Raw genomic sequence first — 27,159 nt, forward strand, 5'->3', positions numbered from 1 at the left:
CACACATCCCCCAAAAAAGACCGTTTCTTTCTGTATATACATGTGAAGGCTCATTGCAAAGAACACGAGCTATGTCACCCCCAGCAATATGAACCTAGACTCAGATGATTGTCACTGTTGAAGTAAAACCATGATCCCATGTGGAAAAATGGGTTTTGGATGAATGGATGGATCACACACAGCATGACTCCTCACCTCTACCTCAAAATGATAAACATCTTCTCCATACCCCTCTATTTGATTGTGAAGAAAATTGAAGAAATAATGATCACAATAATGTGTTTCACCTTACTACATTGAAACACATACATTTAAAAACAATCCATATTAATGATTGTTTAACAGTGACTTTGTAACTGCCATTTGCTTAACTACAAAGAACACCCCAGAAAAACCTATTTCTGTGCACACTCTCACTGACATTGAAAGGCATAATGGCCACAGGAATATATTTCAACTTCTTGCTCACAGACAGAGCCACAATACATATCAAAGATGATTCAACAGTGATCACTTAACTGGCATCTGCTTTCAAACACAGAGTGCCTTTTTTACCCCCCAAAACAGTCTCTGATGGTAAATTGTGATTAAAATGAAAGAAGCAATGAATAGCAACAGTAATGTATTAACCTTACTAACATAACTTAAGCTGACAGTATTTGTAAATAAAGATATTTGCAACAGAAAAATAGTCCTTGAAACTGAAGCATCTGCTCCTCCTGACTGCTTCGGTCAATTGACTAGAGATTGCCAGGCAAGCAGTGAGACAGGATGCTCAAAGTTGGAACTTTCAAGTGCTTACCTAACAGGGCATGGACTGTCTAGAAGTCATGCTAATGAAAAGGATGAGGTCTCACTTCCAGGACATGGACACATGGACTGGCTAGTCATGTCAAGTTACTGTGTGACATGACTGAAAAAAGTCATACTACTACATAAAAAGATGTCTCGCTACCATGTTCAAATTTTTATTCATTTTAATGGGAAGCTGTGGAGCAAGTATTCCACTAGTACAATTAAATAGCCCACAAGTATTCAGAGGATGGGATTTTTTATTTTAAAACCAGTTTAGTACAGCTTAAAATATATATACATATATATACATATATATATATATATATATATATATATATATATATATATATATATATATATGTGTGTGTGTGTGTGTGTGTACACATATACATGCAAACTGAGTTGTCTTGGGAACTGTAGTTCAGACCCTTTCCAATGATGTTCACACAACTCAGGACCCATAGGCAATTGATTAGCTTTGTGATTCCATTAAATGATATTTTTGTGATTTTACCTAACTACCTTTTTCATTTTGGAAGGATGTTTTATGTATGCTGTACATTGTGGATAATGTATGTTTTCTGAAAAAAATAATATTACATTTTTAGTGTTCAGTTTAACTCATTACATCCCAGTGACACATCCAAGTGCATCTGCAGTTAACTCCTACTGATGCCTCTAGGCGTCAAATATTGCTTTTTCATATTTGCATCAATAATTCCAAAACTATGTTATACACAAGGTTTTAAAAGATTTCATCTTAAAGCTTACACAATGGTAAACTCAATTGCATTCATATTTGACCTTTGTCTAGTGCAGGTAAAGACATATTAACTGCTCATTTTATTATATTAATTTATATAGCTATAATTTTCACATTTTGATAAATATCTCAACAATCAAGTATGGCAAACAGCGTCTATATTACAACATCGAAGCTTTAGTTAATTGAATAACTAAAGCTTGATCTTGTAATATCGAAAGCTAAAATTGTCGAACAGCCGATTCAACCAAGGGAAACACTTCCCTTGGCCAAATCAAAAAAAAAAACTTTACATCTGAAATCAAGTGGGGGGCTATGCCTCCCACACCCCCCTACCCAAATATACCAACTCCGAGATCGCTCCAAATTGGAGAAATGGACATACTCCAAATAACGGCCAAGGGAAGTGTTTCCCTGGGTTAAATCGGTCGTTCGACAATTTACGGTTACGATATTACAAGTTTGACCTTTACTATTTGATTAAGTAAAGCTTTGATCTTGTAATATAGAACCAACAGACAGAACTCCTTAGCCTCACATGAAAGCTCTCAACTAGATGAATAAAATGCTGCTGACAGTATGTGTATAACTTGAATGGTTGCCGAGATACTAAAAGTTGTTTACAAAATATTAAAAATGTAATAGTTACTGTGTTTACTGTGACTTATAAAACTTTTAAAAAGTTTAAGACCTAGAACCTAAAGAATACTACCATTATAAAAGTAGTCTGTGCTGAAGAGTTTGCCATTTATACTTTTTTCATAACCCCTATGGTTCCAGAGATATGATAGTTTGTTTGAAATGTGAGGCCATAACTTGATTCTGCAAAAAGGCTTAGGCTCCATCCTTTGGAAGTTACAGTGCAAACTTCCCAAGTTCCATTGGAGTGAATGAGTTAAAGTTAGTTTCTGTACACTTGGTATTAACAAACAAAATACATATACAATACAAATACATGAAGGGGTTTTAACAATTACACTTAATTTGCAGTCATCAGAAAATGTGGTTACTCAGAGGTCCTAGTCATCATTTTTAGATCAGATAAGTAGATGCCAAATAGAAAAGGACCCAGCACAGATCCCTGGAGTACTCCACTGGTTACATTAGTATTATATAAAGAGGCTCCTGCCACAGGAACTATGTGGGTTTGCTTTTTATGCTAATTGGAAACCCATCTTACTATGTAAGGACCAATGTTTAAGTATGACAGTTTACTAACAATTTTGTAATGAGATATTGTATTAAATGCTTTGATCAGATCAAGATAAGCTATAGGGATATCATGACCACTGCTGACAGCTTAAGTAACCCTCTCAAAGAAATTACCATGGTTTAAAATGTGTGAGCTCCTGTGATGAAGCCAATTGGGGGTCAAGCTTTATAAGATTTTTAATATTATAATTAATGAGACTGGTTGTGATATGCTCCAAAGCTTTATAGATCAGATTCATAAAGCAGACTGGTCTGTAATTCCAAGGGTCAGTGGAAGGGCCACCCTTGTGGTGGTGCACTACCACAGCAGTGCACAAAAAGTTAGGTACAAAGCTTGTGGTTGTGGTTAGGCTTAGGTTAAACAACTTAAGTATTTTAACGTCATCCTGTTTGACTCATAAAGCACCCAGGTATATCAGCTGAATCTATGAAGGAAGTGTTTTTGGTTTTAGATAACACCTTAACAACATGTTATTCAGTATCGATGGGGAGATAAGAAATGAAGATGATTAGTGTTGAAACAGGTGTTTAGTGGGTGACACTTGCAGAGAACTTCTTGTTTGCTAGTATGTTTGCGATGTCAGTTAGATCAGAGTTACGGTCACACTATGGAGAAGCTCAGAGCAATGTTCAGTGTTATTCCTTAGTTTTTTAATATAGTTAATGAAGGATATATAATTATCCTTTGCGTCATAGGCTAACCTCTTTTCCTGGGTTGCTTAACTTGATCTACACATTTGTCTAAGTGGACATAGAACTCCTTAGTGAAGTTGGCCTCCATGTCAGGGTTTGCAATGTACTGTTTACATGTATAAGCCACTGACATCCCATTGCTTGCAAAGTACATACCAAGGTGCACTTTTTGTCACTTTTTTCCAATTAAGAGAGTCAGGTGAATACATGCCCACAAGTCTTTATGATAGGATGCTCACTCACTAACTCAATGCATCGCATTACCATACTAGTTCTATACTTTGATCTGAAGAGCAGGTTTATGTAGTAAGGGAGGACAGATTTTTTTTACATCTCATATGTCAGTGGTTGATTTTAAACTTCCCATTTGACAGTATGGAGAATATAGCAGCTGTAGCTTTTATTTGTAGTAGCTACTTCTGTTGGGACTTCTGTGACTTCAGGACTGCGTTTTTTTTTTTTTAGCTGGACTTGTTCCTGTAAGTAAAGCTCGATTTTCAACTGTCAGGCTGAATACTTTTGTCCAATCAATGCACACATTTCTGAATTACAATTCATTTCCATTATATAATCTGGAATTTAAGATATGCACTTTGTATTTTTAAGCCATTTTGCAGAAACAATACACATATCAACATTCTCAAAGTAAAGAAAATCTTCTAAATTACCCATTTTGTGAGGAGGTTTCTGCCATTTAAGAAAGCCACTTACACCTCTGATTTTTATGCTGTGTATTTTTTTTATTTCTGTTTGCCTTGGAATTATTATTGTTCAGTCTTCATGCAGCATGGGTAGTATATCAGTAGTCAAACAAAACATACATGACAGCTATCTTCAACTGGGACGGAGGACCAATTAAGCCATTAAATACATATTCTAATTATGTTCTGAAGGGTAAATGGAGGATGTAGGTGAAAAAGCAGCCACCTCTATGAAGGATGGCAGTGCCAGCTCTACCCAAATAGTAATGGGGCAAGGGTCAGTTAATGTGGGGTCATTAAACTGGCACCAGTGGGAGGTGGGGAGTGCCTGCAAGGGAAACTGGGGCAAAGTTGGTTACTAAAGAGTACCCTAGAAACCTTCAGCAGACTTGTTCTTGGCAGATGTCCAGGCTCTTCCATTGTTTTGCAGACATACGTATGAACAATCATATGGAGCAACCACTTGAAACCTTGGATCAGCAAAAGAGGTGTGCCTTGCTAATTAGGCTGTGCGGAGGAAAACTGGGTGAGAACTAAGAATGGATGGTAATAAAACAGCAGTATAATGTACTCTGTGTGGAAGATGGATGGGGTAGAAATTAGCAGAAAAGATTGTGGAGCAGGATGATACTACACAGCAAGCTGAAATCTCAGGGGATGAAAAAGACCAGGACACAGAAGACATATGAAGTATGTCAGACGTTTATCTGAAAAGTATGCAACGGTCATAAGTCCTGGTGAGAGAAGGGTGGGTCTACAGGGAGGGATGAGTGAGACCACATAAGGAAGGGCTGAGTGACTCAGCAGCATTAGGCAATACATCAAGGGCTGAGGTAATCAGAATGCTGATGGGGACCATTCATATGGAGAGGATAGGGTGGCAAGTACCTGGCTTGTTTCTTAACCATCCAAAATACTGCTACAGGTCTGGAAAGCAATGACATTCAGCAGAAAAGCTAGTCAGTCCTTCGATAAACTTTATTTCAATAAAAATAAATGCTTTCGTTCACTTAAACCATATATGAACTTCTTCATACTCTTCACCCACAGTGTTTAAAAAGACTCAAAGTACAATGATGCAATCATTACTTCACTTTTCTTTAAAATATATTTTTTAACATTTTAAATATAAAACAAAGACAAGTACAAGACCAAACTACCTTATTAGTTAAATAACTTGTTTTGTTTTAACCCCAAAGGTAGTTGACACTAGCTTCAAATATTACTTATCTGGTCAAAGCTTTTAATGCTAAAATAGGTTTCATACTGCAGCAGTCATTCAACCCTGGATAAAAATAGGCATTAACAATTAGTTGCCATACTGGTTCTTTTGCAAATAAAGTTCCCGTACTTACAACCCCATCCCATTCACCACATCTACTATTTGAAAAGATTTGTCATCTTGACAGAAAAACAATGTTGAGTGCCGGAAGAAAGGGAGAAAACAATATGAATGAAGAAGAGTATGCCATTCTGGAATATTTAAGCTGTCAAAATATAAGGGTGATGATACCTGATAAGGGGGGTGGATTGGTAATTATGGATTGGCACGATTATAATGAATGAATGTAGAAAATCTTGAACACTGACACATATGAGGAAGTGATAGTAAACCAGCTGAACGGAGCTTATCGCAACATAAGAAGTACCCTAGAGGATATGTTTATAGAAAGAAGAGATGAAATAAATATTTTCAACTACTTGAATATGACTGCCCTAGTAACAATGATTATATTTGGAGTTCCCAAGATTCATAAAGATTTGAATAACCCACCGGTGAGACCCATCGCCAATGGAAGGAATTCAATTGCATATGCATGTGCTAAGTTTCTTGACATTAAATTGAAACCTGTCCTATCTGCAGAGTCACAGATTTGTAAGGATTCTTGGTCCTTCCTGGAAATTATTAATGGGGTGGATTTTGACGCAAATGATTTTCTGCTCACAAATGATGTGAAGGACTTATATCTGTGATTGCTCAAGACACAGGAATATAAGGGGTGGCTTACTTCCTCCTAGACAAGGGTCTCCCACAAGAACAGAGTAATCTTTACGAGGAACTGTTCCAGTTGGTTTTGCATAACAACTACATTTATTTTGATGGAAAATATTTCCTACAGAAGTCAGGGGTGGTGATGGGTTCCCCTTGTATGGGGTATCTTTGCTAACATTGCCATGGCTGTGTGAGAGCATAGATTTGTAGTGGTATACATTAATTTAATTGACGTAGCAGTAACCGAACGTCAAATTCTCTGAACCGGAATGTCGATTTTCAAAGTGGCGAACAGTCGGAATGTTGTAAATAACAAAGAATCTGACATTTCTGACCGTTCTACCACCTAAGCAAGTGCTAATAATGGGTCAAAAAGGGGGGGATATTTTGCGTTTCACACATATTGCGTTTGGACAAATGAGAATTTGCTGCACTGCTTTCGGTCATTTCCAGGTCAGCCATCCACCAGCCGACCAAATTAATGTATACCATTTTTAGTGGACATTCCCTCCATTAGGAAGAATATTAGAACTTACGTCCACTTTTTGGATGATATAACTATCATATTAAAAGGAGATGAAGGAGGTATCCATCAGTTTGTCCAATACATTAACAACATTACCCCTTCTTGAAATTCACATCTGAATATCATCTTGAAAGACTTGCCTATTTGGATATTTTATTAGAAAAGGACAATGAAAGGCAGAAATATACTAATAAACTTTATAGAAAATGCACATATTCCAACACTTTTCTACACTTTACCAGCTCCCACCCTTTTCACCAGAGGAGATCTGTAATGGGCAACTAGTCCAAGCAGCCAGAATGATTTCCTTGGATTCTGAATTTCATCAAGAATGTGCTAACCTTCGTATGATGTTTCTCAGAAAAGGCAATCCAGAATCGCTGGTTCAGGATTTGGTGGAAGAGGTGACATCAAAAAGACTGATTGGCCACTTCAAGCCTATCCTTTTTAAGGAAGGAAGTCAATATCAAGAGGAGTAGGCTGTGATAGCGACTCCCAATTTTGAACCCTCTGAGCGAATATATTGAAAGTGTGGCACGAGTTTTGTGACCACCTTTAATGCCAACAGCTGGGTCCTGAGGTCTATTTTAATAAGAATTGGACACTGTCTGATGAAGCGGCCTGTGAGCCGTGAAAGCGCTTACCCTACTTTTATTTTGTTTTTTGTTTTTGTTACATATTAAAGTTTCTGCTTTGTAGGTTGTGTGCAGTTTCTATTTTTATTCTTATTTTATAATTTACTGAACCCAACTGCACTCTGTACTCGTATTTTTGTTCTTAAGAATTGGACACTGTTATATAATGATGTGGAAATACATGACAAAATCCAGAAGATTCCTCCATTAGTATATTTGAGGGGCCAGAACAAGAAAGCTTTTTTGGGACAGAAAAAAAAAGTTTCACTAAAAGGAAGATCTGGTAAGATAAAATGTGAAGCCTGCTCATATTGTAAATTCATGTATGAGGGGTCCACATTTCAGGTAAGGGATGCTACCTACCATATTACGGTGATTTTTAACTGTGAATTTAAACAAGTTGTCTATTTAGCACAGTGCCAGATGTGTCCCTGTATTTATGTTGGAAAGACTGAGCACAAACTTAAAGACCGTATCTATGAACACAAATATAGTGTTAAAAAATGAATTTATCTAACGCCTTAGCTAAACATGTGAATATGAATATCATTTTTTTAAAATATTGTGTCACTGATCAAGTAACAGTAAAGGTGAGGGGAGGGGCATGGGAACTTTATTTGCAAAAGAAAAGAGTTAGTATGGCAACTAATTGTTAATGCCTATTTTTATCCAGGGTTGAATGACTGCTGCAGTATGAAACCTATTTTAGCATTAAAAGCTTTGACCAGATAGGTAATATTTGAAGCAACTGTCAACTACCTTTGGGGTTAAAACAAGTTATTTAAATAATAAGTAGCTTGGTTTTGTACTTGTCTTTGTTTTATATTTAAAACGTTTAAAAATGTTTTAAAGAAAAGTGTGGCTGGACCTTTAAGACACTTGAGGAAGTCATGTAATGACTGCATCATTGTACTTGAGTCTTTTTAAACAGAGCTGTTACTGTGGGTGAAGAGTCTGAAGAAATTCACATATAGTTTGAGTGAACGAAAGCACTTATTTTTATTGAAATAAAGCTTATCGAAGGACTGACTAGCTTTTCTGCTGAATGCCATTGCTTTCCAGACCTGTAGTAGTATTTTGGATTATTTTGTAGTTTGTATCATGAAATCAGACGTTTGTTTCTCAAGCATCTTAAATATATTAAGGATGCAATGAAGAAGCACAGCACAGAATGAAGGTCACTAGGGTACAGACTTAGAAATGTGAGCTAATGATGTCTTCAAATGCAATATCCCTAGTAGCTGCTGTTAGCCAGATCACTACTTCAGCTATTCCATAGACAATACCTCAAGTACCTCAGAGATAATCCTAGGACCCTGGAGGATACAGGTTTGCAGAAATGGCTCAAAAAACTGCTGTTGCAGGTGAAGCCTAAAAGCAATAATGTATTAAGAACCAGAGAGATGGCAGACACATCTGCAGGGTAGCCACCCAAAGATGGGAGCTAAGGAGGTGAATGCTCACTTAAAGGACTGTGGTACACCATCACTGACTGGAACTATAAAAGCCTGCCTGTCAGACAATATCAAGCAGTAGACTGCTAATGGGGAGTTCATGTATAGTTTTGCATTACTGAACACAGCAGAAAAGCAGGGGGGAGTGTGATGGGAAACCTACAGCTCTGCACTAAACACTGAACAAATGGCAGACAAGGTTTCTAATATGTGGTTGTTGATGTAGCCTAACAACAAAGCAGTGAAAGTAATTTAGTCATATTTTTAAATAATCATTACAAGGAGGACAAGTATTCCTCAGGCATTGTTTAAAATATGAAGAAAAAAAATCAAATGAAATTCTACAGGCAGCCAGCATAGTCACTGACAAGTATAATCCTGTGGATGTTGTATTGGGGATGACCAAAGTGGTTGGAGATATGCAGCACAAAACACTGCAGATTCCAGTCAGTCCAGTGCAGAAACGAAATATAATGATTTTAAAGCACTGCAGTCTAAGGGCAGTAATACTGTTGTGGGCAAAAGCGGGGAAGATGAAAGGCTGAATGTTACAAATTTACTCACTGTATGTGTTGCATTCATTTTTGTAGCCCATGCTATGTATGCCTGGTCAGAAGTAAGTTGTATCCTCTTTTGCATTGTTGTAGGCAGCCTGAGATCAGCTAGCTTTCCAATAAATTTCTCTAAGTAGTAAATACGCTGCCTGCACTAGACTGGTTCACCATTCCAAACTGTAGTTATCTGTCTATGGGGACAGTGATAAGGTAAAGTTTTGTGAGTTTGAATTTTACACAGGGTTTTAGATCCACAGCACTACATGTAAGAGAGGCAACCAATACAGCTCATACGTTAGTACTAGGCTAACTGTCCATGTGGGCCATTTTTAAGCCTTGCCAATTATCCCATCTCAGAATCAAACCCCGGCGTCTTGTGTTTGTAAAGCCAACACTGTTCTGAAGGAGGTGAGAATGGGGAAGAATAAGTAGCCCTCTTTCTTGCATGTGCTTAGTGCGCATGAAAGTCCTGGTGAAGTTTGGCTGACTAATCATTTATCTTATTTATTAAAGGCGCCCATGGATACTGCCACTCCACTGATGGACCCAATAATAGCTATACAAGCTTTGACAAAGCAAGATGGCTTGTTCAGAGTACAGGAGTCAGGGATGAGGGGACCACTCCAGGACAAACCTAATACTATGCTTTTTACAAGGGGAGCTGTTAGACTGAAATCTGAAGCCCAGTGCTATGTAAATATTTGCATGTGGGAGCACTTTACAATCTTGAAATACCGAAATCTCGAATTTCAGTATCTCGAGACTGCAAAGCCGAATGTTTACAATAGCAAAAGTTCATAATTGTGAATTTGAATATCTCTAATTTGCAGTTATGGCTTTACGCTACGTAATGTCTGGGATTGTGTGTTGATGGTGCGTGGTGCCGTGTGTGGATCTAGGTGCTATGTCAGATAAGTGAGTGTTTTGTAAGGGTTTTGAGTGGGAGTTAGAGTGTATGTGAGTGTGCTGATATGTTTGATGTGTGTGTGAGGGACTGGAGAATGTGCGTGTGTGAGTTTGCTTTTGTTTCCTGTTTGTGCAATCTCGGAGTTAGTATATACAAGTAGGGAGGAGGGTGCAGGGGGCCTTGCCCCCTGCTTATGTGTGTATGAGTTGTGTATGTGTGTAGTTTTGTTTATGTAATGATGTGGGTGTTGTGGTGTATGTATGGTGTAGTGTGTGCGGTTTGTTCGGTGTTTTGAGTTTCGTGGTTTTGGGTTCTGGGTTTTGTTGTTACGGTGTTATGTGGATTCGGTTTCATGGTCTCGAGATACTGAAAGTCGATCTTTCAGTATTTCGAGATTCTGAAGTGAATCCTTGCATGTATATGGAGTCCGTAGTGATTTGTGTAGTCTTTGAAAGCTTTACATTTATTCATGGAATTGTTGGGGGTGGTATGGAATCTCAGTAAAGTAGTATATAGTGCAAGTTCAGAACCATGCTCCCAGATGCTGCATATCCTTCAACTGATGCATCAGGAAACCAGTCAAGCCAGTTAGGATACCACTAGTAATCATGCTCCCTGATGCTGCATATCTTTCAAGTGATCTGCCAGGAAACAAGTTCAGTCAATCAAGATACCACTAGTACATGCAAAAACTGGAAGGGACAAAATCTTATATGCCCTTTAAGTATCAACGTAAACAAAAGAGGCAGCTCTTTAGTCTGCCTGAAGGCAAGCTAGCAAAGTGTCTAGGACTCACTAAGTGTCTTTGCAGGAGCTGAAAAAGTCAGCATGCATCTTTAATCCCATATCTACATTTATACTCAATGCGTCACTGGTATGGATGCTGGCAACTGAGGGGTGGCTTTGGCTTGTATAGTACAGCAACAATCAGAAGGACTAATGAGGTAAAAAAAGGATATGGTACTTTTTTGACCCCTAATTTAGCAGATTCTGACACCCTGAGGTTTGGAGCTTTTCTTGTGTCCATGCGATGAAGCATTGGTTTTACATGAAAGGACTGTGGAAAACAGAGTGCTGGAAACAGCTGTGGGTGTACAGTTGTAAAGATGAGAATGCAAATGCTACAGTGGCAGAAGACTGATGAAAGTGCAGCATGATTGTTTCAGCCAATGGCACCTACTTTCAGCAAAGAATGTGTTCTGGATTCCTTTTGGACTTCAGCTGGGTAATCTGTTTCTATGGCCCTTAGATTACAGTATATCTGTAGATTAATGAAAAGTTTGGCTCTTAGATTACAGTATATCTGTAGATTAATGAAAAGGTTGTCTACTTAGTTCTAAGGCTTCTAAAACGTTGTCATACGTGTACATACACACAGATACAGCAGATACGTAATAAATATTCATTATTAGCATCCAGGTACCAGCGTGCCCTGGAAATATACCGTCAGCAGTCTCTAGTTGCATATGCTCATTTAGGTATATAGAGAGACACACACATACATATACAGAGACAGATGCAGTGGTTTCACAAATGGTAAAGAAATAAATGGCAGTGGTCATTTCCTCCAAATGATGTCTTTACTTCAAGTTTATTCTAAAAAAATCTGTCAGGTCAGTAACAACAGGAAACCCATGAAGTATCACAGTGGAAAAGTTGGTCACTGGTGACAGATTCCTGTTGAAGGTCAAGCAGGAGGAAGGCAGCAAACAGGACAGGAAGACAGAAGACAGCCCAAATGAACACATGCAGTTATAGAATGTCAACTGGTAGATTTCCAGGATGCTAATAATAAACATCTTTTACTAATCCAAGGTCTGTCTACTGAGAGATCCTCTCTGACATCTACAGCTGGATCCCTCACTGTCCATCCTTGTAAATGCAAAGAACGGTGATAGGAATAGTGACTTGCTGGCCTTTGCCGACTGTTGTAGGGGATGATGATGATGATAAATTTCACAATTTCACTAAGAGCTCTTCAGGTTTTTCTCTTCCTCATCATACAGCAACAGGCAAATGCTGAGTTCTGCAATAACTATGCAGGTGTAGTGGGCCTACAGCCTTGAAAAATACTGGTGTTTATAACTGGTGAATGTGTCTGAAACATTGTCTTCAAGGATGGCAAAAGGGCATACCCTGATGGTTATAGGCAAAGGTATCCTCTTTGGAAAAAGAGCCATGTGTTGAAAATCCCTCCTGAGAGGTCAAGTGACCATATGTTGTTCCAATGACTGCTGCATAATGGAGGGATGATCCTCCAGCTACACCTGTAGACTGAAGAAAGGGTTCTAATCATGCTCTCCTATCCCCAGCTCAACTGGCTATGTAAAAACAAGTGGCTTTACAGGAAGCAAATGAATGTTTGACTGTGATGATTACCTCGCAGTGCTGCTCTCAGCCATTACTTCATAAAATTACTCTAGAAAGGTGGGTATATAGTGGTGCAGCACTTAGCAGTGCAGCCGCTCAGTGTTTGGTTCCATGGTGTACGTCTTGACTAGGGTGCCTTCTGTAGGGAGTTTACAAGTTCCACCCATCATTGCATGAGTATTAAGTGCTGTCTCTGGGCTGGAAAGAACTGGCAGTGTTAAACTGACCCTAGCCATGAGTGCACATACATGTGTGTGTGCATCTTGTGATGGGCTGGCATCCAATCCAATTCCTAGCTTGCACCAACTGCTTGCAAGGATATGCTACACCCCATGATCCTGAAATGGGAAATTTGGTGTGGAAAAATAATGGACTGAACATTTCAAAAGGACCAGTTACTCATTAGAGCAACCAGGTACCTTCCTCCAAAATGCCATCAGAATCTTCTAGTACTATGCCACCTTATACTGCATTACAAATGTTTTTAGACTGTGACAGCAACTCATGACATGCTTTATACTATTTCACATATGCACAAGAAGCACCATAACACAGAACGCCAGCCTGTAACACAATACAGCACCTGCTCTTAATGAATTTTGAAACCCTCAGTAGACATTCATTTCAAACTTCCATCCAAAGTTATAAAAATACACATTGAGTGGCAACTGTAATAGAATGGCAAAACTTTTCTTGAAGCTGTTAAGATATGAAAAGTGACTTTTCAAGTTTTTCTTTCAAAGTAATGCAAGTTAGGGCTAACTGTTATCAGGTGCTGCTCTATTTCTCTCAGTCTCTCCCACTTTCTTTATTTTGACTGCCGACACTGTTCTGGTGGTTAAACAATGTCCCTCATGAATGACTGCAATAAGCCAAATATGTTGTAGGCCTACACGAAGGTGTACACAACTGATCTTAATTGTTTTCTCTGTTAAATCTAGCAAAATCTCCCATTGATGGCTGCTTCCCCCACTCATTTTGTTCAAACCGACAGTACTGTTAAGCTGTTAAAATCTCCCCCCTCCACAGCAGTGTCACTTCTAGATTTGGTGTGTTATGCCATGCACACAGATAGCTGACAACAGTTAAGCAATCAATAATGCAAGCAAACTGCATACAAGTAGTGATGATAGGAAAACACCTGTTAGTTTTATGCTTGTTGAGTTTTTACTCTGTTACTTACTGGCTCAAAGGAAACCAAGAATAATAAACTTAAATAGTCATCTAAAATCTGACTCCTTTCTTTCATGTGGTATGAACACACAGTATTCTACTCTTGCATTATGCAAACGAAGACAAAATAAGTACATTAAAAACAACTGGGAAACAGACCCATTTTTTGATAATAGTTCATGTCAGTCACAGTGGACAACTTAAGGATGAGGTTAGATTTAGCAGAAAATTCAATTACCAAGCATCATGCAGACAGCTCATTACCAATTTTCAGCTTGCTACTTATACCTTAAATTGCCCCTGATTTTGCAGAAAATCTGTAACTGTTTCCTCATGTACATTTTTTGAATTTCTGATAAATCACTGAGCATTACAGTCAGTCAATAATGCCAAACATTAGACTTTCAAATTTCTTATTGTCCAGAAAAATGCATGTTAATGAAAAGCCTGCTGCTCTATTATTTTTAAGTGAATCAGACTAATATTTAAATAGTCCCTGATTATGGCTCTTTGTCTCCCTCCCATTATTTTTGGTTTTGTCTGGAATTCTAGACCAAAGTTGACAACCGGTTTGAATATTAATTGTGAAAAAATGAAGCGGAGTGTAAGCATAGACAAGGATGAGGCCCCATAATTTCCAAAAACTAGGGGTTGTGAAATTTGTAGAAAGAAAACTGGTTCAGCGATTAGTGCTGCTGCCTCACTGCGACTGGTTCTCCAGGTCTCATTTGGGGCATATTTTCCAAAGGCTCTGGAGTTTTTCTATGGCATACCTCTCAATGTCTTTGCTTAAGAATTCTGGCCTAATCCAAAAAAAATGAAGGGTCAAAGAATCAAAATCAGGGACAGTTTTTAAACATTACTCTAATTTACAGGTTTTACTTCAACATGAATTTTCAGAACAAAGAACGATGGGCTTAATTCTAATGTCTAGCATTACTCACCGACTGTAATTCTCAGTGATTTATCACCCCCAAAGTAGTTAATTAAATAAATTATGCGGGGGACAGTAAAAAATTAGGTAAAATCAGGGACAGTGGAGAGGCATGTTCTACGCTTTTTGATGGGTATTCCTGCAACGGGTTGGCTCCATACTCAGGATTAGTTTCTGTGCATTTGGCACATTAGGTATCAGAAGAGGCTCTGGATTCTGTGATATCTTACAATGGATTAAGCAGGCAATCAGAGAACAGATAGAAAACGCAGCCAGCTTATTGTATGTTTTTTATTTTTTTATATTTTGCCCACAACAGATTTTGTTGGTTTTTCAATTGAATTTCACAGGTTATACGTCACATTAAAGTTGAGCTGGCAAGAAAAGGAACCTGAAGCTTCTACTGGCCAAGGCTGCAGGGGTTTCTGATATGTTTCCACCTTCATTTGCCAACTCTGTGACATTTATCAAGTATCTTAAATATCTAGATTTTGGAGTAATTGGGCTCCTTAATGGTCTCCATCAATGCAGGCCTAGTAATTAGTTATAATATTATGCAACTAAAATGCCTGCCTTATTTCGTCACATGAATAATTTCGTTAGGATTGTTTACATTTGCGGGTTATAAAACCATTTTTCTCTTGGCCGTATACCCCAGATTGATAGGGTAATCACCTGTCCCACTTTGCGTGGGACAATCCCTCTTTGAGTAGTTGCATCCTGCAAAAAAATTGAAAACAATGGCAAATGTCCTGAGATTTTAGGACAAAATTATTTCCTATATTTTATGCAATAGTTGCATAAAACAGTTATTCTGTATCTGAAGCATATAAATGTTATAAGAAACAGAATAAGCAACTAAAATGCTAGAAGAATAAGCTTTTTTAGGCAAAAACAATGAAGTTCTGTCCTTTGTACAGGCTGTAGATATGTTTCGCCCTGCAAAATCTGATGTTTGTACCAAAAATGTCCCACTTTGGGCTTTTGAAAAGGTGGCAACCCTACAGACAGATCAAGAAAACGGTCCATTGGGATCAGCGCACTAACCTGGTCAACAAACGTTTATAACTAAAATACATCTGAAATTACTGGTGGCTGCATGTAAACACTAACTATCCTTTATATGCATTACCTAGTAAACATACTATTATTCATAATCATGCGGCAGAGAAGATGAAGAATTTGGACGGACAACAATCAAAACAAGAAAGAAGCCGATAACATGACACAGGAAATTTGGGGTATTATGATGGTGTTGCTGTTTCAACACACTACTTGAGATTATCAAAATTCGAGAATAACTTCTACTTAACTGCATACATGTACACAGACCACAAAATAACGTTTATTACAGATGAGTTCTTAATGCACTCCCTTAGACCATTTATCCAGAACATTTTGTTTAATAAACCCACAGTCTAATAGGCAGCCTACCTCTTTAGCTGCACTGCTACACATTGTAGCATCCGACTATTCCGCGTGCATTATTCGTTGAACAACTTCCTCCCAGTGTTGCGCCAAATTAAAACCGGATTCTGTAGAACGGGTGGTTTTACAGGTAAAACAATCGTCCTTGTTTTATTCTTTATCATCATGTGTAGTATTTTATTTAATAAATAGTTATGATTTATTATTTTTTATCCAAACTGGTGATGTAGAAAGGGAATGTTTTTAAGTTATGTGTGGTTGCTGTTGTTCCTAGTCGGGAAAGTTTAGAGGCTGGATCGGTTACCAGGGATGTGCTGTGATACTTTATTTAAAGAGAATAGTAAGTGCTGATCAAATAGAGTGGATACATATTTAACAGTGTTGAGTTTTACTTGTTCTGTGCAGTCAGTGCTTGGATTAGTCTGAAGATGAATGTATTATGAGGGACAACTTTGTGGAAATATTCGAAGATTCCTGTTGTAAATGAAAGTCAGTGCGAATTTTCTTATCTTATGTTGCTTCTTTATATGTTGTGGGCAAAAAAATAATGTCAGTTTTGATTTATTGTCTTCGGAATGATTGCCTTACGACCTTAATTCATCTAACCTAATTTTTGTGCGAATGTAGAGAAGAAATCAGTATCTTGTGTTAGTTTCCCTAGACAAGCATTGTGGTCATGTGTTTTGTAAAAAAAGAAAGAAATTGTTGACAAGGTGCAGGTAGTTATGGATATATCCATAAAACGCGACATTTCCGCCTCTCAGCTGTCCTTGATTTTGACTCACATTTTAGCTCTGTCTCTCTTAATTTCTCCTAAGACTGATGCCTTCTGGAGACAAAGTGATGAATTACACTTGATAGATATGACAAAAATAAAAAAATGTTTGCTACTTTACATTTTCTTGTTCTGGCAATGTCTCATGATAACAGTACTCATATTTTAAAAGTGCCCTTGATTGTACTTGATTATTTCTGAAATTGTCCCTAATTCTATTGAGATTTGTCTCTGATTCATTGAGAGTTATGGTTGTAGATTGTAGCAATTTTGCTCTTCTTCTGAACGTTGTAGACTGATATAGTGTAGTCACCTATACACGTTTTGTCTTATCAGACAAGACCAATTTAACTACACAGATCTGCTAGTATGTGTGAATACTACTATGGAAGAGAGAGAAATAAATTGTCTTGTACTTTTTCTGTACTTTGCAACTAATACTTTCACAACACACACGGTTTCATTTCCATGGTTATTTTGTGATTGCCGTGATAATTAAAAGCTGATATTTTGTTTTTCTTGATCTCTGACCTTGTTAATATATTATCGTATTTCCTCTCTTTCTTTGTGAAATACTGTTGTCTTCCATTCATTCTCAAATGTTGTTTTATTTGACTGGCCCTCCATATGCCCTCCCCCCCCCCCCCCAAATACTGCTGAGGTCTTGGCTTCCCACCCTACACCAACCCATCATATGCTTCAGTTGGTTGTGTCTCCTAACTTAACCAAATAACCATTCCTGGTCTCTCTCTGTGTGACAGCTAATTTATTGCCTTAATCCTCTTGGGGCCTAATTTCATAATGCTTATCCCCCCTTAAATCGTTTTTAGAGCACAGTTTTTATACTAGTTGTTATGTCTGTTAGAGTGAAGTCTTCTACCTTGAGATACAAACTCCTGATAAGCTGTATTTACAGATTTTTTTTGGTGATACAATTTGTTTCAAAGCCAATGTCCCTTAACCTTCACCTGGCTAGTTCTCTGATGGATTAAGAGGGCACTAGCCCCTCTCCCTTGCACACTGTATTAGTGGAAAATATCATTTGCAGATGCAATTATAGTAATGTATAGGATACATTTCTTAAGTTGCAGTAATCATTTTGAGGTAAGGAAAGAAAAATCCTGCCACTTTTTAACTTTTCTACCTCCTTGTAAATGGGCTTGAAAACTGAGGTACATCCTCTCCAAAGTCCTCTATAACCCTATATAATAGCATTACAACTTCAGCATCCTTAGGCCCAGCTCCATGAGTTGTGCATTTCTGCATTCAGTTGGACTTGGCTACTGCTTTCACACATTACTAACTGGTGATGCTTTTTAAGTAAGATAATTACTCCCACCCTCTTTTCTTCATGTGTGATAATAGTTTCTCATATTTGCTGTAGTTTGCTTTAGAATTATTATAACTAATATTCAAAACACTGTACTTATTTGCTTTTGAAATTTAGCAGTGTTCGTTTGCCTTGCTAAATTCCTTCTCAGATTGTCCAGCTGTTTCAGTCTTGGTGTCACGAGTGAAGGAATTTATCATTTTTTCAGTACTGGATTGCAATTACCCTAGATATAATCTACTAATAATTGCAGTCAGTTTTCTGTCCAATTACCATCCAAGAATTGACCTTTTATAGTTTCGTTTCAGCCTTTACCTAGCAGGCATGAAATGGAATCCTGATCATCCATAATGAATGGAGCAGTATTTAAACAACATATGAATTATAACTCCTTATCGCTATTCATAAACATGCTTATAGTCATGCTGTACGTGTATGTGAGTGAGATTGCAAGCCACGTAACAGAGCCCAGTGTGATTAATAAAGGAAACTGTGCACAATAGTGGAAGAACATGCCCTTTTGTTGATTAGGAGCAATCCGGGTACTGAGTAAATATGCAGTGCGTATATTCTGTGATTCATTTTGAATTGTGAACTACACTGTGGAGTAGAGGTGAGTTTGTATTGCTCCCATTACTAGACTGAACACAAGACCTGTCAGAGGCCTTCACCAAATGTCGAAGGAATGTTGGTTCACCAATCAGCATGACATAATACTGAGCAGCATCATAACACAGACATGGACTTGCAGTGTACATTTTATAATAAAATACAAAAGGGATGCAGAAGTACATCCCAGGATTTATTACAGTGCACAGAAGTACAATGCAAGAACCATCCCAGGTCCACCCACCATACATTGATACAACAGAGCTCGAACCAGTGAGAGCTTCAGAAAGACCAACTCCTTTAAAAGTTTTATTGATATTAAATTTCTTATGTTGCAATTTATAAAGTTAGATAATATATCTATTTTATATTTTTCTAGCAGAAACCGTTGCCCTGACCTAAAAGTCTGTAAAGAAGATGCCAGCAGCAGTTTGTTTGTCACAGTGCAGAGCAGGCAGGGAAATGCTGTATTGTGTAAGTTTCTGGTTCTGGTTGATCATTTCTTCTTAACTCCGGTAGTGGTCACCACATCCGCGTGCAATTCTTCTTCTTTTATACCCCCTGTGGAAGGAAATTGGACTCATGCAATGCACACTGAAGGGGGGGCAGTAATCAGCAAAGTGAAGGTGCCTGTAAGGAGCAGTGAATAAGTTGGATATCTTTTGCAGTGGGCAGACTGTTTAAAAAAGGTTTGCATCTTTGCTATGGATCGTGACCATTTCCAATTCTGTTTTTCAAGTACAGATAGTAAATATACAGTTACAGAGAAGAAAAAGAGGCAGAACTGGGACTGCAGTCAAGTAAAAACAGAACCAACCTTTTAACACTTTATCTTCGTACTTCACAACTCATTAAATGTGCCTTTCTGAGTTCTGAGACTGTGAAGGTGTATGGGGGGTAATCAGATACTTGCAAAAAAGGACCTTAAAAAAAAAAAGGGGTCAGTTTTAGAACCCATGGTCCTGACACAACTTGTGTGGATGGAAATGTGGTGACAGACAAGCAGCAGTCAGGTGTGATTACCAGGCAAGAGGAATTCTGCTGTTCTTTCTTTTCTTGTGTTGAAAATTTTTATATACACTATAATACTTAACACCGCCCTTGATAGTGTGAACATACATGCTCTTTCTCTTTCAACTGCTGGCGACATCTTTACAAACCCGTTTTTAGGTCAGGCAACATGTTTCTGCGAAAATAGACAAAATTATCGCACTTTATAATATGTTTGCACAGTGACATCTGCCTAACGGCATTTTTGCCCCATCAGTGAAGAGTTTTAGCCCCACTTTAGTTGTATTAAAAATGCTAATGATATTTAAACAGTAAAGTTAACTTCAAGGACATCTGCATAGGGAATGCATGAGGTTCATCCATAGATTTCAGTGGACGTATCATCTTGTGCTAGCTCTAAGGTGATGCCACTACAGGATACCCTAAATTTATTTGAGCCATAGTTTATTTGCTCAAAGCCGCAGTGAGTTAGGCTTTCTGCCCTTGCTCTACTCTTTTTTACAAAAACTGCTGCGAGACTACAAAAAGTGCTTATTTTCAGCTGTTTTTTGCACTTCTGATTAACTAAAACAATATTTGCTGCATATCTATTTAAACTGTGCAACTATTTTTAGGCTTAGTGAATTCAATCCTTACCTCTGTTCTGATCTTGTAGTATTAAAGCTTGGTGGCTTTAGAGTTGCCTGCCTCTACTATAAATTTGATATTGTAAACCCCCCAGTCCCATTACATCAGCTCATTTTTGTGAGTAATCAGTTGTGAAGGCCCACCCCTTTAGCTTCTTAACCTTGAATTATCTTCTGTCTTCTCACTTTCTACTTAAAAAATTGTGCCTCTCCCTACTTCATTTTACTTGTGCTTTAAGTGTTCAACTACATTTAGTTTGCTGCATTTGTTACTGCTTGTCGGTAGCCTTATACTTTATTTGAGCTGTTTTTTTACTGTTCTTGCACTGTTTTAAAGCAGTTCAGTGGTTAACTGTATTTCATTGGTATTTGCTGCAGTTCATTACTGTCAATTGTATTTTACTAAAGTTTATTACTGTTTAACTGTAATTTTCATTCTGTGAGTTCTGTTTTTGTCTGTAAGTGGTTATCTGTGTTTTTTGTGTGACGTTTACTGTGTTCCTAACCCTTAAATTGAGTAGCATAGTCTGGATACAGGTTTGCTGCATCCAGAGCTGCAGCTGCCCTGTTTTAACCCTTTGTGATTTATTCCAGCTATAAATTTTCCCTTAGTAGCATTTGTGTGATCAACTAATAGAACTACTCTTAGACCCTCCACCCTCTCTCTGGCCTCTCTCCCTCAGTTTCTGAAAAATATGGATGGACAATTTCCTACGCGTTGTCCTGCTAGTCTGGTTGAATGGGCATCCTGAGACAGTGTAGCAACTGCCTCATGTACACAGACAACCCTCTACTACTACCACCTAGGAACACAATTTGAGACAGATACAATTACATTAAGAATGTAGAGTCAATGCTCTCTCCCTTGCAAGTCAGTATATCTGGTACTGAGAAGCTTGTCAGCACAAACACCACACCTCAAACACCACCCACACCTACACAACACACACCCACATATGCGGAGGTCCTCAACAAAAACTTTCCCAAACAAAAGAAACTTCGGAGGCAAAAGCACACACAAACTCTGCTGCCCACCACACCACACACCACCCATAGTCCACACACCTGTGTCTCACAGCCACTAAGGCCTAAACATAAACCCGACATAATAGTCATAGCAGACTCCATTGTGAGACACACAAATGTGCCCCTCACCAGGCTGGATAAGGAAAAAGTCACTGTTAGTTGTTTGTCAAATGCCAGAATATGCCATTATCACCCATGCACTCAAGTCTCAACAACAGTTACTGTTATGACTCTGTCATACTCCATGTTGATGTGAATGACGTGAGACATACCTCCTTGGACTATATGAAGGGAGACCAGATCGAGCTCACTGAATATATGTCCCAGGCAGGTATGTTCCTAGCCTTAAGCAGCATTCTGCCATCACCCAGAATGATGCCTCAATACAAAACAGTTGACTTTAACAATTGGCTTAGTTTCTGGAGACATTCCAAGGGGATACAGTACCTGATAGCCTGGGAAGACATGATTGACAAACCACAATGCTTTACCAGAGATGACCTGCATCTGTCTCCTTTGGGCTTCAGGCTCCTGGCAAAGGCTGTTGCTTCCCCCATAACGCATTTTTAGGCAATGCCATGAGGTCAAAACTACCCACATGAAAATATTATCAAAAACAAATCAAAGGTCATGCTGCTAAATGCTAGGAATCTAAACATGAAACTGCACTCATTGTAAGCATTCTTAACCTTGTAAGATGTTGGCATTTGTGCAGTCACAAAAACCTGGTTCACAGCTGCGGACAGCAGCCATACCAGGTTACTCATCCTATCATACACTCACAAGACTCCAAACCGCGGGCAGCTAAGCAAAAGGAGGTGGAGTTGCAATATATTTATAGAAAAACATACACACCGCCAGGCTGGTCAAAACAATATGACGTACAGGAGACACTCCAGGTGCAGTTAACCATTGACAGGACCCCTATTCAAATCATAGACGGCTACAGGCCCCCAACTTTGACTCAAGATGCCCACTCCATGTTTCTGAACTTTTTTGAATCTATCAAGATTCAACCCTTTACCCTGATTCTGGGCGACTTTAACTATCCAGCCATAGACTGAAGAAGTACTCCTGCCAAAACACAAATGCCCAGAGATTCCTTAATTTTGTCATTGCAAATGCCTTATACCAGTTGGTTTTCACCCCCAGAAAAGGTTAAAATATCTTGGGCTTGGTATTGATCAACATGCGTAACCACTAGGTTCATAGGTAGATACTAGGCTATTGGCCCTAGGGCCTATATAAGCCTAGCCAAATGGTACCCTGGCTTTCGCCACCCAAGAAAATTATTTTCCTGTGCCCCACAGAAGTGATCCCTGGGGTGAATTTCCTATCTCCCATCCAATCATCAAGATTTTAATTGAAGAGTGCTAATGAGGAGCTTTGTTTGATAAAGATAGGTAGTTTTTTCCAGAGTATGGGAAGTCTCTGGGACAGGAATCTATCCCTCCAGCAAGTTCTGTTTATTGTGGTGACAAGGTTTAGGTCCCTAGAGTGTGTAGCTCGGAGGGATTGGGATTTCTTTAAGTGGAGCATGTACAACAGCTCTGGGTTTGACATAGCTTTGTATGTTAGACAGAGATTGCCTCTGAGTAGGCGATATGCGACGGGAGTAAAGCTGGAGTTTTTTGAGACTGTTTGCGTAGGGCATCTGTTTAAGGCTGATAATCCTCTTTGTGAGGTATTTCTGCAGCCTTTCCAGTTGTTGTAGATGTCTTTTGAGGTACATACCAAAAGGGGCGTTGTACTCTATAATGGGTCTAATGAGTGACGAGTAGATGGGAACAATGACCTCTTTTTCCTGGATGAGAAACTTTTTTGTGATGAGGTATGCCATGTAGAAGGATTTCCTGACTACTGTGGAGATGTGATTATCAAAGGAGAGACTACTGTCCACCATTCTTATCACACTTTTGGTGTTAAGTAGACTACCGCCTATGTGGTAGTTCATGGGTACAGAGATTTTACCAAAAGGGATAACCATGCACTTTTTTGGCATTGAGCTTGAGGCCATAGCTTTGACACCAGGCATCTGTCACAGTGAGGCCCTTTTGTAGGATGTCCACATCGTTAGGAGTTTTGATTATGGCTCCTAGTTTGTGGTTTATCTGCGAACTTTTCACCAAAGCCATAGACGAGGCTAAGGTGGTTCACACAGCCTATCTAGATCTTGCCAAGGCTTTTGGCACCATCCCCCACTCTGGAATTATAGATAAACTCACTAAACTAGGTATAAATCCCTATGTCACAAGATGGGTTGCCAACTGGCTCACTAACGGAACCCACACTGCGAAAGTAGCAGACTCCAAATCCGACTTCAGACCAGTGACAAGTGGAGTACCACAGGGTTCAGTCCTGGGTCCTCTTCTGTTTGGTATCTACTTCTCTGAAGTACAGGCTAACACAGAAAGTCTTTAGCTAATGAAGTTCGCAGGTGACTGCAAACTAGGAGCCATAATCGAAACTCCTAATGATGTGGACTTCCTACAAAAGGGCCTCACTGAGGCAGATGCCTGGTGTCAAAGCCATGGCCTCAAGCTCACTGCCAAAATGTGCATTGTCATCCCCTTTGGTAAAAACTCTGTACCCATGAACTACAACATAGGTGGTAGTATACTTAACACTGAAAGTGTGATAAGAGACCTTGGGACACAGGTGGACAGTAGTCACTCCTTTGGTAATCACATTACCACAGTAGTCAGGAAATCCTCCTACGTGGTACACCTAATCACAAAAGGTTTCTCATCCAGAAAAAGAGGTCATTGTTCCCCTCTACTCATCACTCATTAGACCCATTATAGAGTACAATGCCCCTTTTGGTATGTACCTCACAAGACCTCTACAACGACTGGAAAGGCCGCAGAAATACCTCACAAAGAGGATTACCGGCCTCAAATAGATGCCCTAAGCAGACCATCTCAAAAAACTCCAACTTTACTCCGTTGCATATCGCCTACTCAGAGGTGATCTCTGCCTAACATACAAAGGTATGTCAAACCCAGAGTTGTTGGACATGCTCCACTTAAAGAAGTCCCAATCCCTCCAAGCTACACGGTCTAGTGATCTAAACCTTGTGACCACAATAAATAGAACATGCCGGAGGGATAGAGTCCTGTCCCAGAGACTTCCCATACACTGGAATAAACTACCTATCTATATCAAACAAAGCTCCTCATTAGTACTCTTCAAGAAAAATATTGATGATTGGATGGGAAATAGGAAATTCACCCCGGGGATCACTTCTGTGGCTCTGCTCAAAAGTGGCACAGGAAAATAATTTTCTTGGTTGGCAAAAGCCAGGGTACCTTTTTGGCTGGGCTTGTATCTGCCCTAGGGCCGATAGCCTAGTACCTACCTATGAACCCCTCTGTCCCCCCATCAGTAAATCAGGACATCCCCTGCACCTGCCCCACTCCTTATCTCTAGGGGAACAAGTCATCACTGACCTCTCAAAGGCAAAAACATACAGCCTCCATGGGACCCCATAACATCCCAGGCTGCATCCTACATGAACTCGGGCAGAAATGTGCAGCACAATTAGGCATCCTAGTCAACCAAAGCCTGGGTACCGGCTTCATCCCAGCCGAGTGGAGGACAGCCACTGTCATCCCCTTGCACAAAGGTGGAGCATCTACCAATCCAGGAAATAACAGAGCCATCACCCTTACTAGCCTGATCTGCAAGTTCTTTTTGCTTTTGTCAAGAGGAGGTCATGCCTGTTAAATTTGGTGTACTTCTTTGAGACAGTCACTAAAGCCATGGACTAAGGGAAGAAGGTGCACACTGCCTACCTTGACCTGGCCAATTTGGGTATAATAGATAAACTCTCTCAACTAGGCATCAATCCATATACTACCAAATGGGTAGCAAACTAGACCACTGATAGAACCCACCTAGTCAAAGTAATGGATGCCACCTCAGTCAACCCATAACGAACAGTGTACCCCAGCGACTGGTCTTGAGTCCTTTGTTGTTTGGGGTATACTTTTCTGAGGTCCAGGCCAAAACCAGTTGGCTATGGCTGACCAAGTTTGTAAATGACTACAAGCTGGGCACTGTCCTCAATTCCCCTAGTGATGTGGACATTCCCCAAGAGGGTCTCACCCAAACAAATGACTGGTGCCAGAAACATGGCATCAGACTGAATGCCAAAAATCCATCATCATCCCCTTTGGGGAGAGTAACATCCCAAAAATTATCACATTAACAACAAGGTCCTAAGTACACAATCAGTCGTGAGGGACTTTGGTACCCAGGTTGTTAGCAGACTGACTTTTGACCACTATATTGCCTCGTTGTATGGAAAGCTTTCTACATGGCCCACCTTATTAATAAAGGTATCTCATTCAGGGACAAGGAGGTCATAACACTCTTGTATTCTTCCCTTATATGACCCATTATTGAGTACAATGCCCCTTTCGGCATGTACCTCACAAAGCACATGCAGTAGCTGGAGAGACCACAAAAGTTCCTCACCAGGAGAATCCATGGCCTCAAACATTTACCCTACACAGATAGGCTAAAAGCCCTGTCCCTCTACTCAGTCTCCTACAGACTCTTCAGAGGTGACCTCTGTCTGATATACAAAGCAATCTCAGACCTCGTCTTGATGGGACTGCTGCATATCCGCAAGTCAATCTCCACTTGAATAACCTGCACATGCAACCTCAGCCTGGTCTGTGACATCAGTAGGACTTGTTGGTGGGACAGAATTGTGTCCCAGAGATTCCCCCTTCTGTAGAATAGACTCCCTCTTCACATCAAGCAGAGTACCTCATTAACCTTCTTTAAGCGCTAACTGGATTGGAAACAGAAAATACACCCCTGGGATTCCACCTGTGTTCCTGCTGGACAGGGGCATCAGGTGCTGACTTGTCTAAACATGGGCTAAACTCTTGGCTAGGTTTATAAGGGCCTCAGGGCCAATAGCCTAGTGACTTCCTATGATCCTAAAAGTTTACAAATCTTTTCAGTTACAAAACAGACCAAACAAGTAAGGATTTACAATGATGCAAATACATAGCCGCACTTAATACACCTAAGAATATCAGCAAAACATTTTTATCTAAATATTTTACAAATTACATCCTGTCCACTATAACAGCAGATGAGGCACAGACAGTTGTGAGTCATGCATAAACCAGAGTGTTAGCACTGTAATATTGGAAATGTACATAAATATGATAGAAAAATAAAATCAAAAGCATTTCTTGTGGAACATGCATGTGTCCAATCTGAATGATTCATCAGGGGAGCATATTTCAGGTACATTGAATTGACTGTGATTAATGTATGCATTGTGCAAACAAGAGTACATCCACAGAGGTTTAGCTCTTATTTACAGGACTTGGCATAATGTTTATGGCTATGGTGGTTTGTCAGTTAACAGTAAGACCGGTTACAATTTGAGGATACTTTAAAAATATTAGCACTAAGCATGTATACATTTGGTAGAGTAACATTATTTTCATTATCAAAGACTGCTTTAATTCTGATGCATGACTTTGCTTATTTTTTTTTTTGTTCTAAAGCTTTTGGGTATAATCAATGATATGTAACACTGTTTGTTTGGCTCCCATTCATTTTAAGCAAATGCGTAGTTGATGTCAGTGGTACAACAGGTAGTATATATGCCTTTGGT

General features: G+C 39.2%; 2 protein-coding genes across 4 annotated transcripts in view; one reads left to right on the forward strand and one right to left on the reverse strand.

Annotated features, from left to right (window-relative positions):
* GSTCD (glutathione S-transferase C-terminal domain containing) overlaps positions 1 to 16,254 on the reverse strand; it is a 1,728,465-nt gene extending 1,712,211 nt beyond the window's left edge. Inside the window, exon 1 of the mRNA XM_044061304.1 lies at positions 16,145 to 16,254. Within this exon, the coding sequence (XP_043917239.1) occupies positions 16,145 to 16,168 (24 nt within the window). The 5' untranslated portion in view covers positions 16,169 to 16,254. The remainder of the gene's footprint in view (positions 1 to 16,144) is intronic.
* The window catches only part of INTS12 (integrator complex subunit 12), a 523,496-nt gene continuing 512,546 nt past the window's right edge, over positions 16,210 to 27,159 (forward strand). Inside the window, exon 1 of one of the 3 annotated variants that reach the window (XM_044061307.1) lies at positions 16,210 to 16,268. Coding sequence is in view for 1 of the 3 variants with exons in the window: in XM_044061305.1 (XP_043917240.1) it covers positions 16,448 to 16,478 (31 nt within the window). In the remaining 2 variants the exon portion in view is untranslated. The other 2 variants (XM_044061305.1, XM_044061306.1) reach the window with 2 other exon arrangements.

The sequence above is a fragment of the Protopterus annectens genome, chromosome 2.part0 (assembly GCF_019279795.1).
Source record: "Protopterus annectens isolate FY-2018-M chromosome 2.part0, PAN1.0, whole genome shotgun sequence".
Lineage (NCBI taxonomy): Eukaryota > Metazoa > Chordata > Ceratodontiformes > Protopteridae > Protopterus > Protopterus annectens.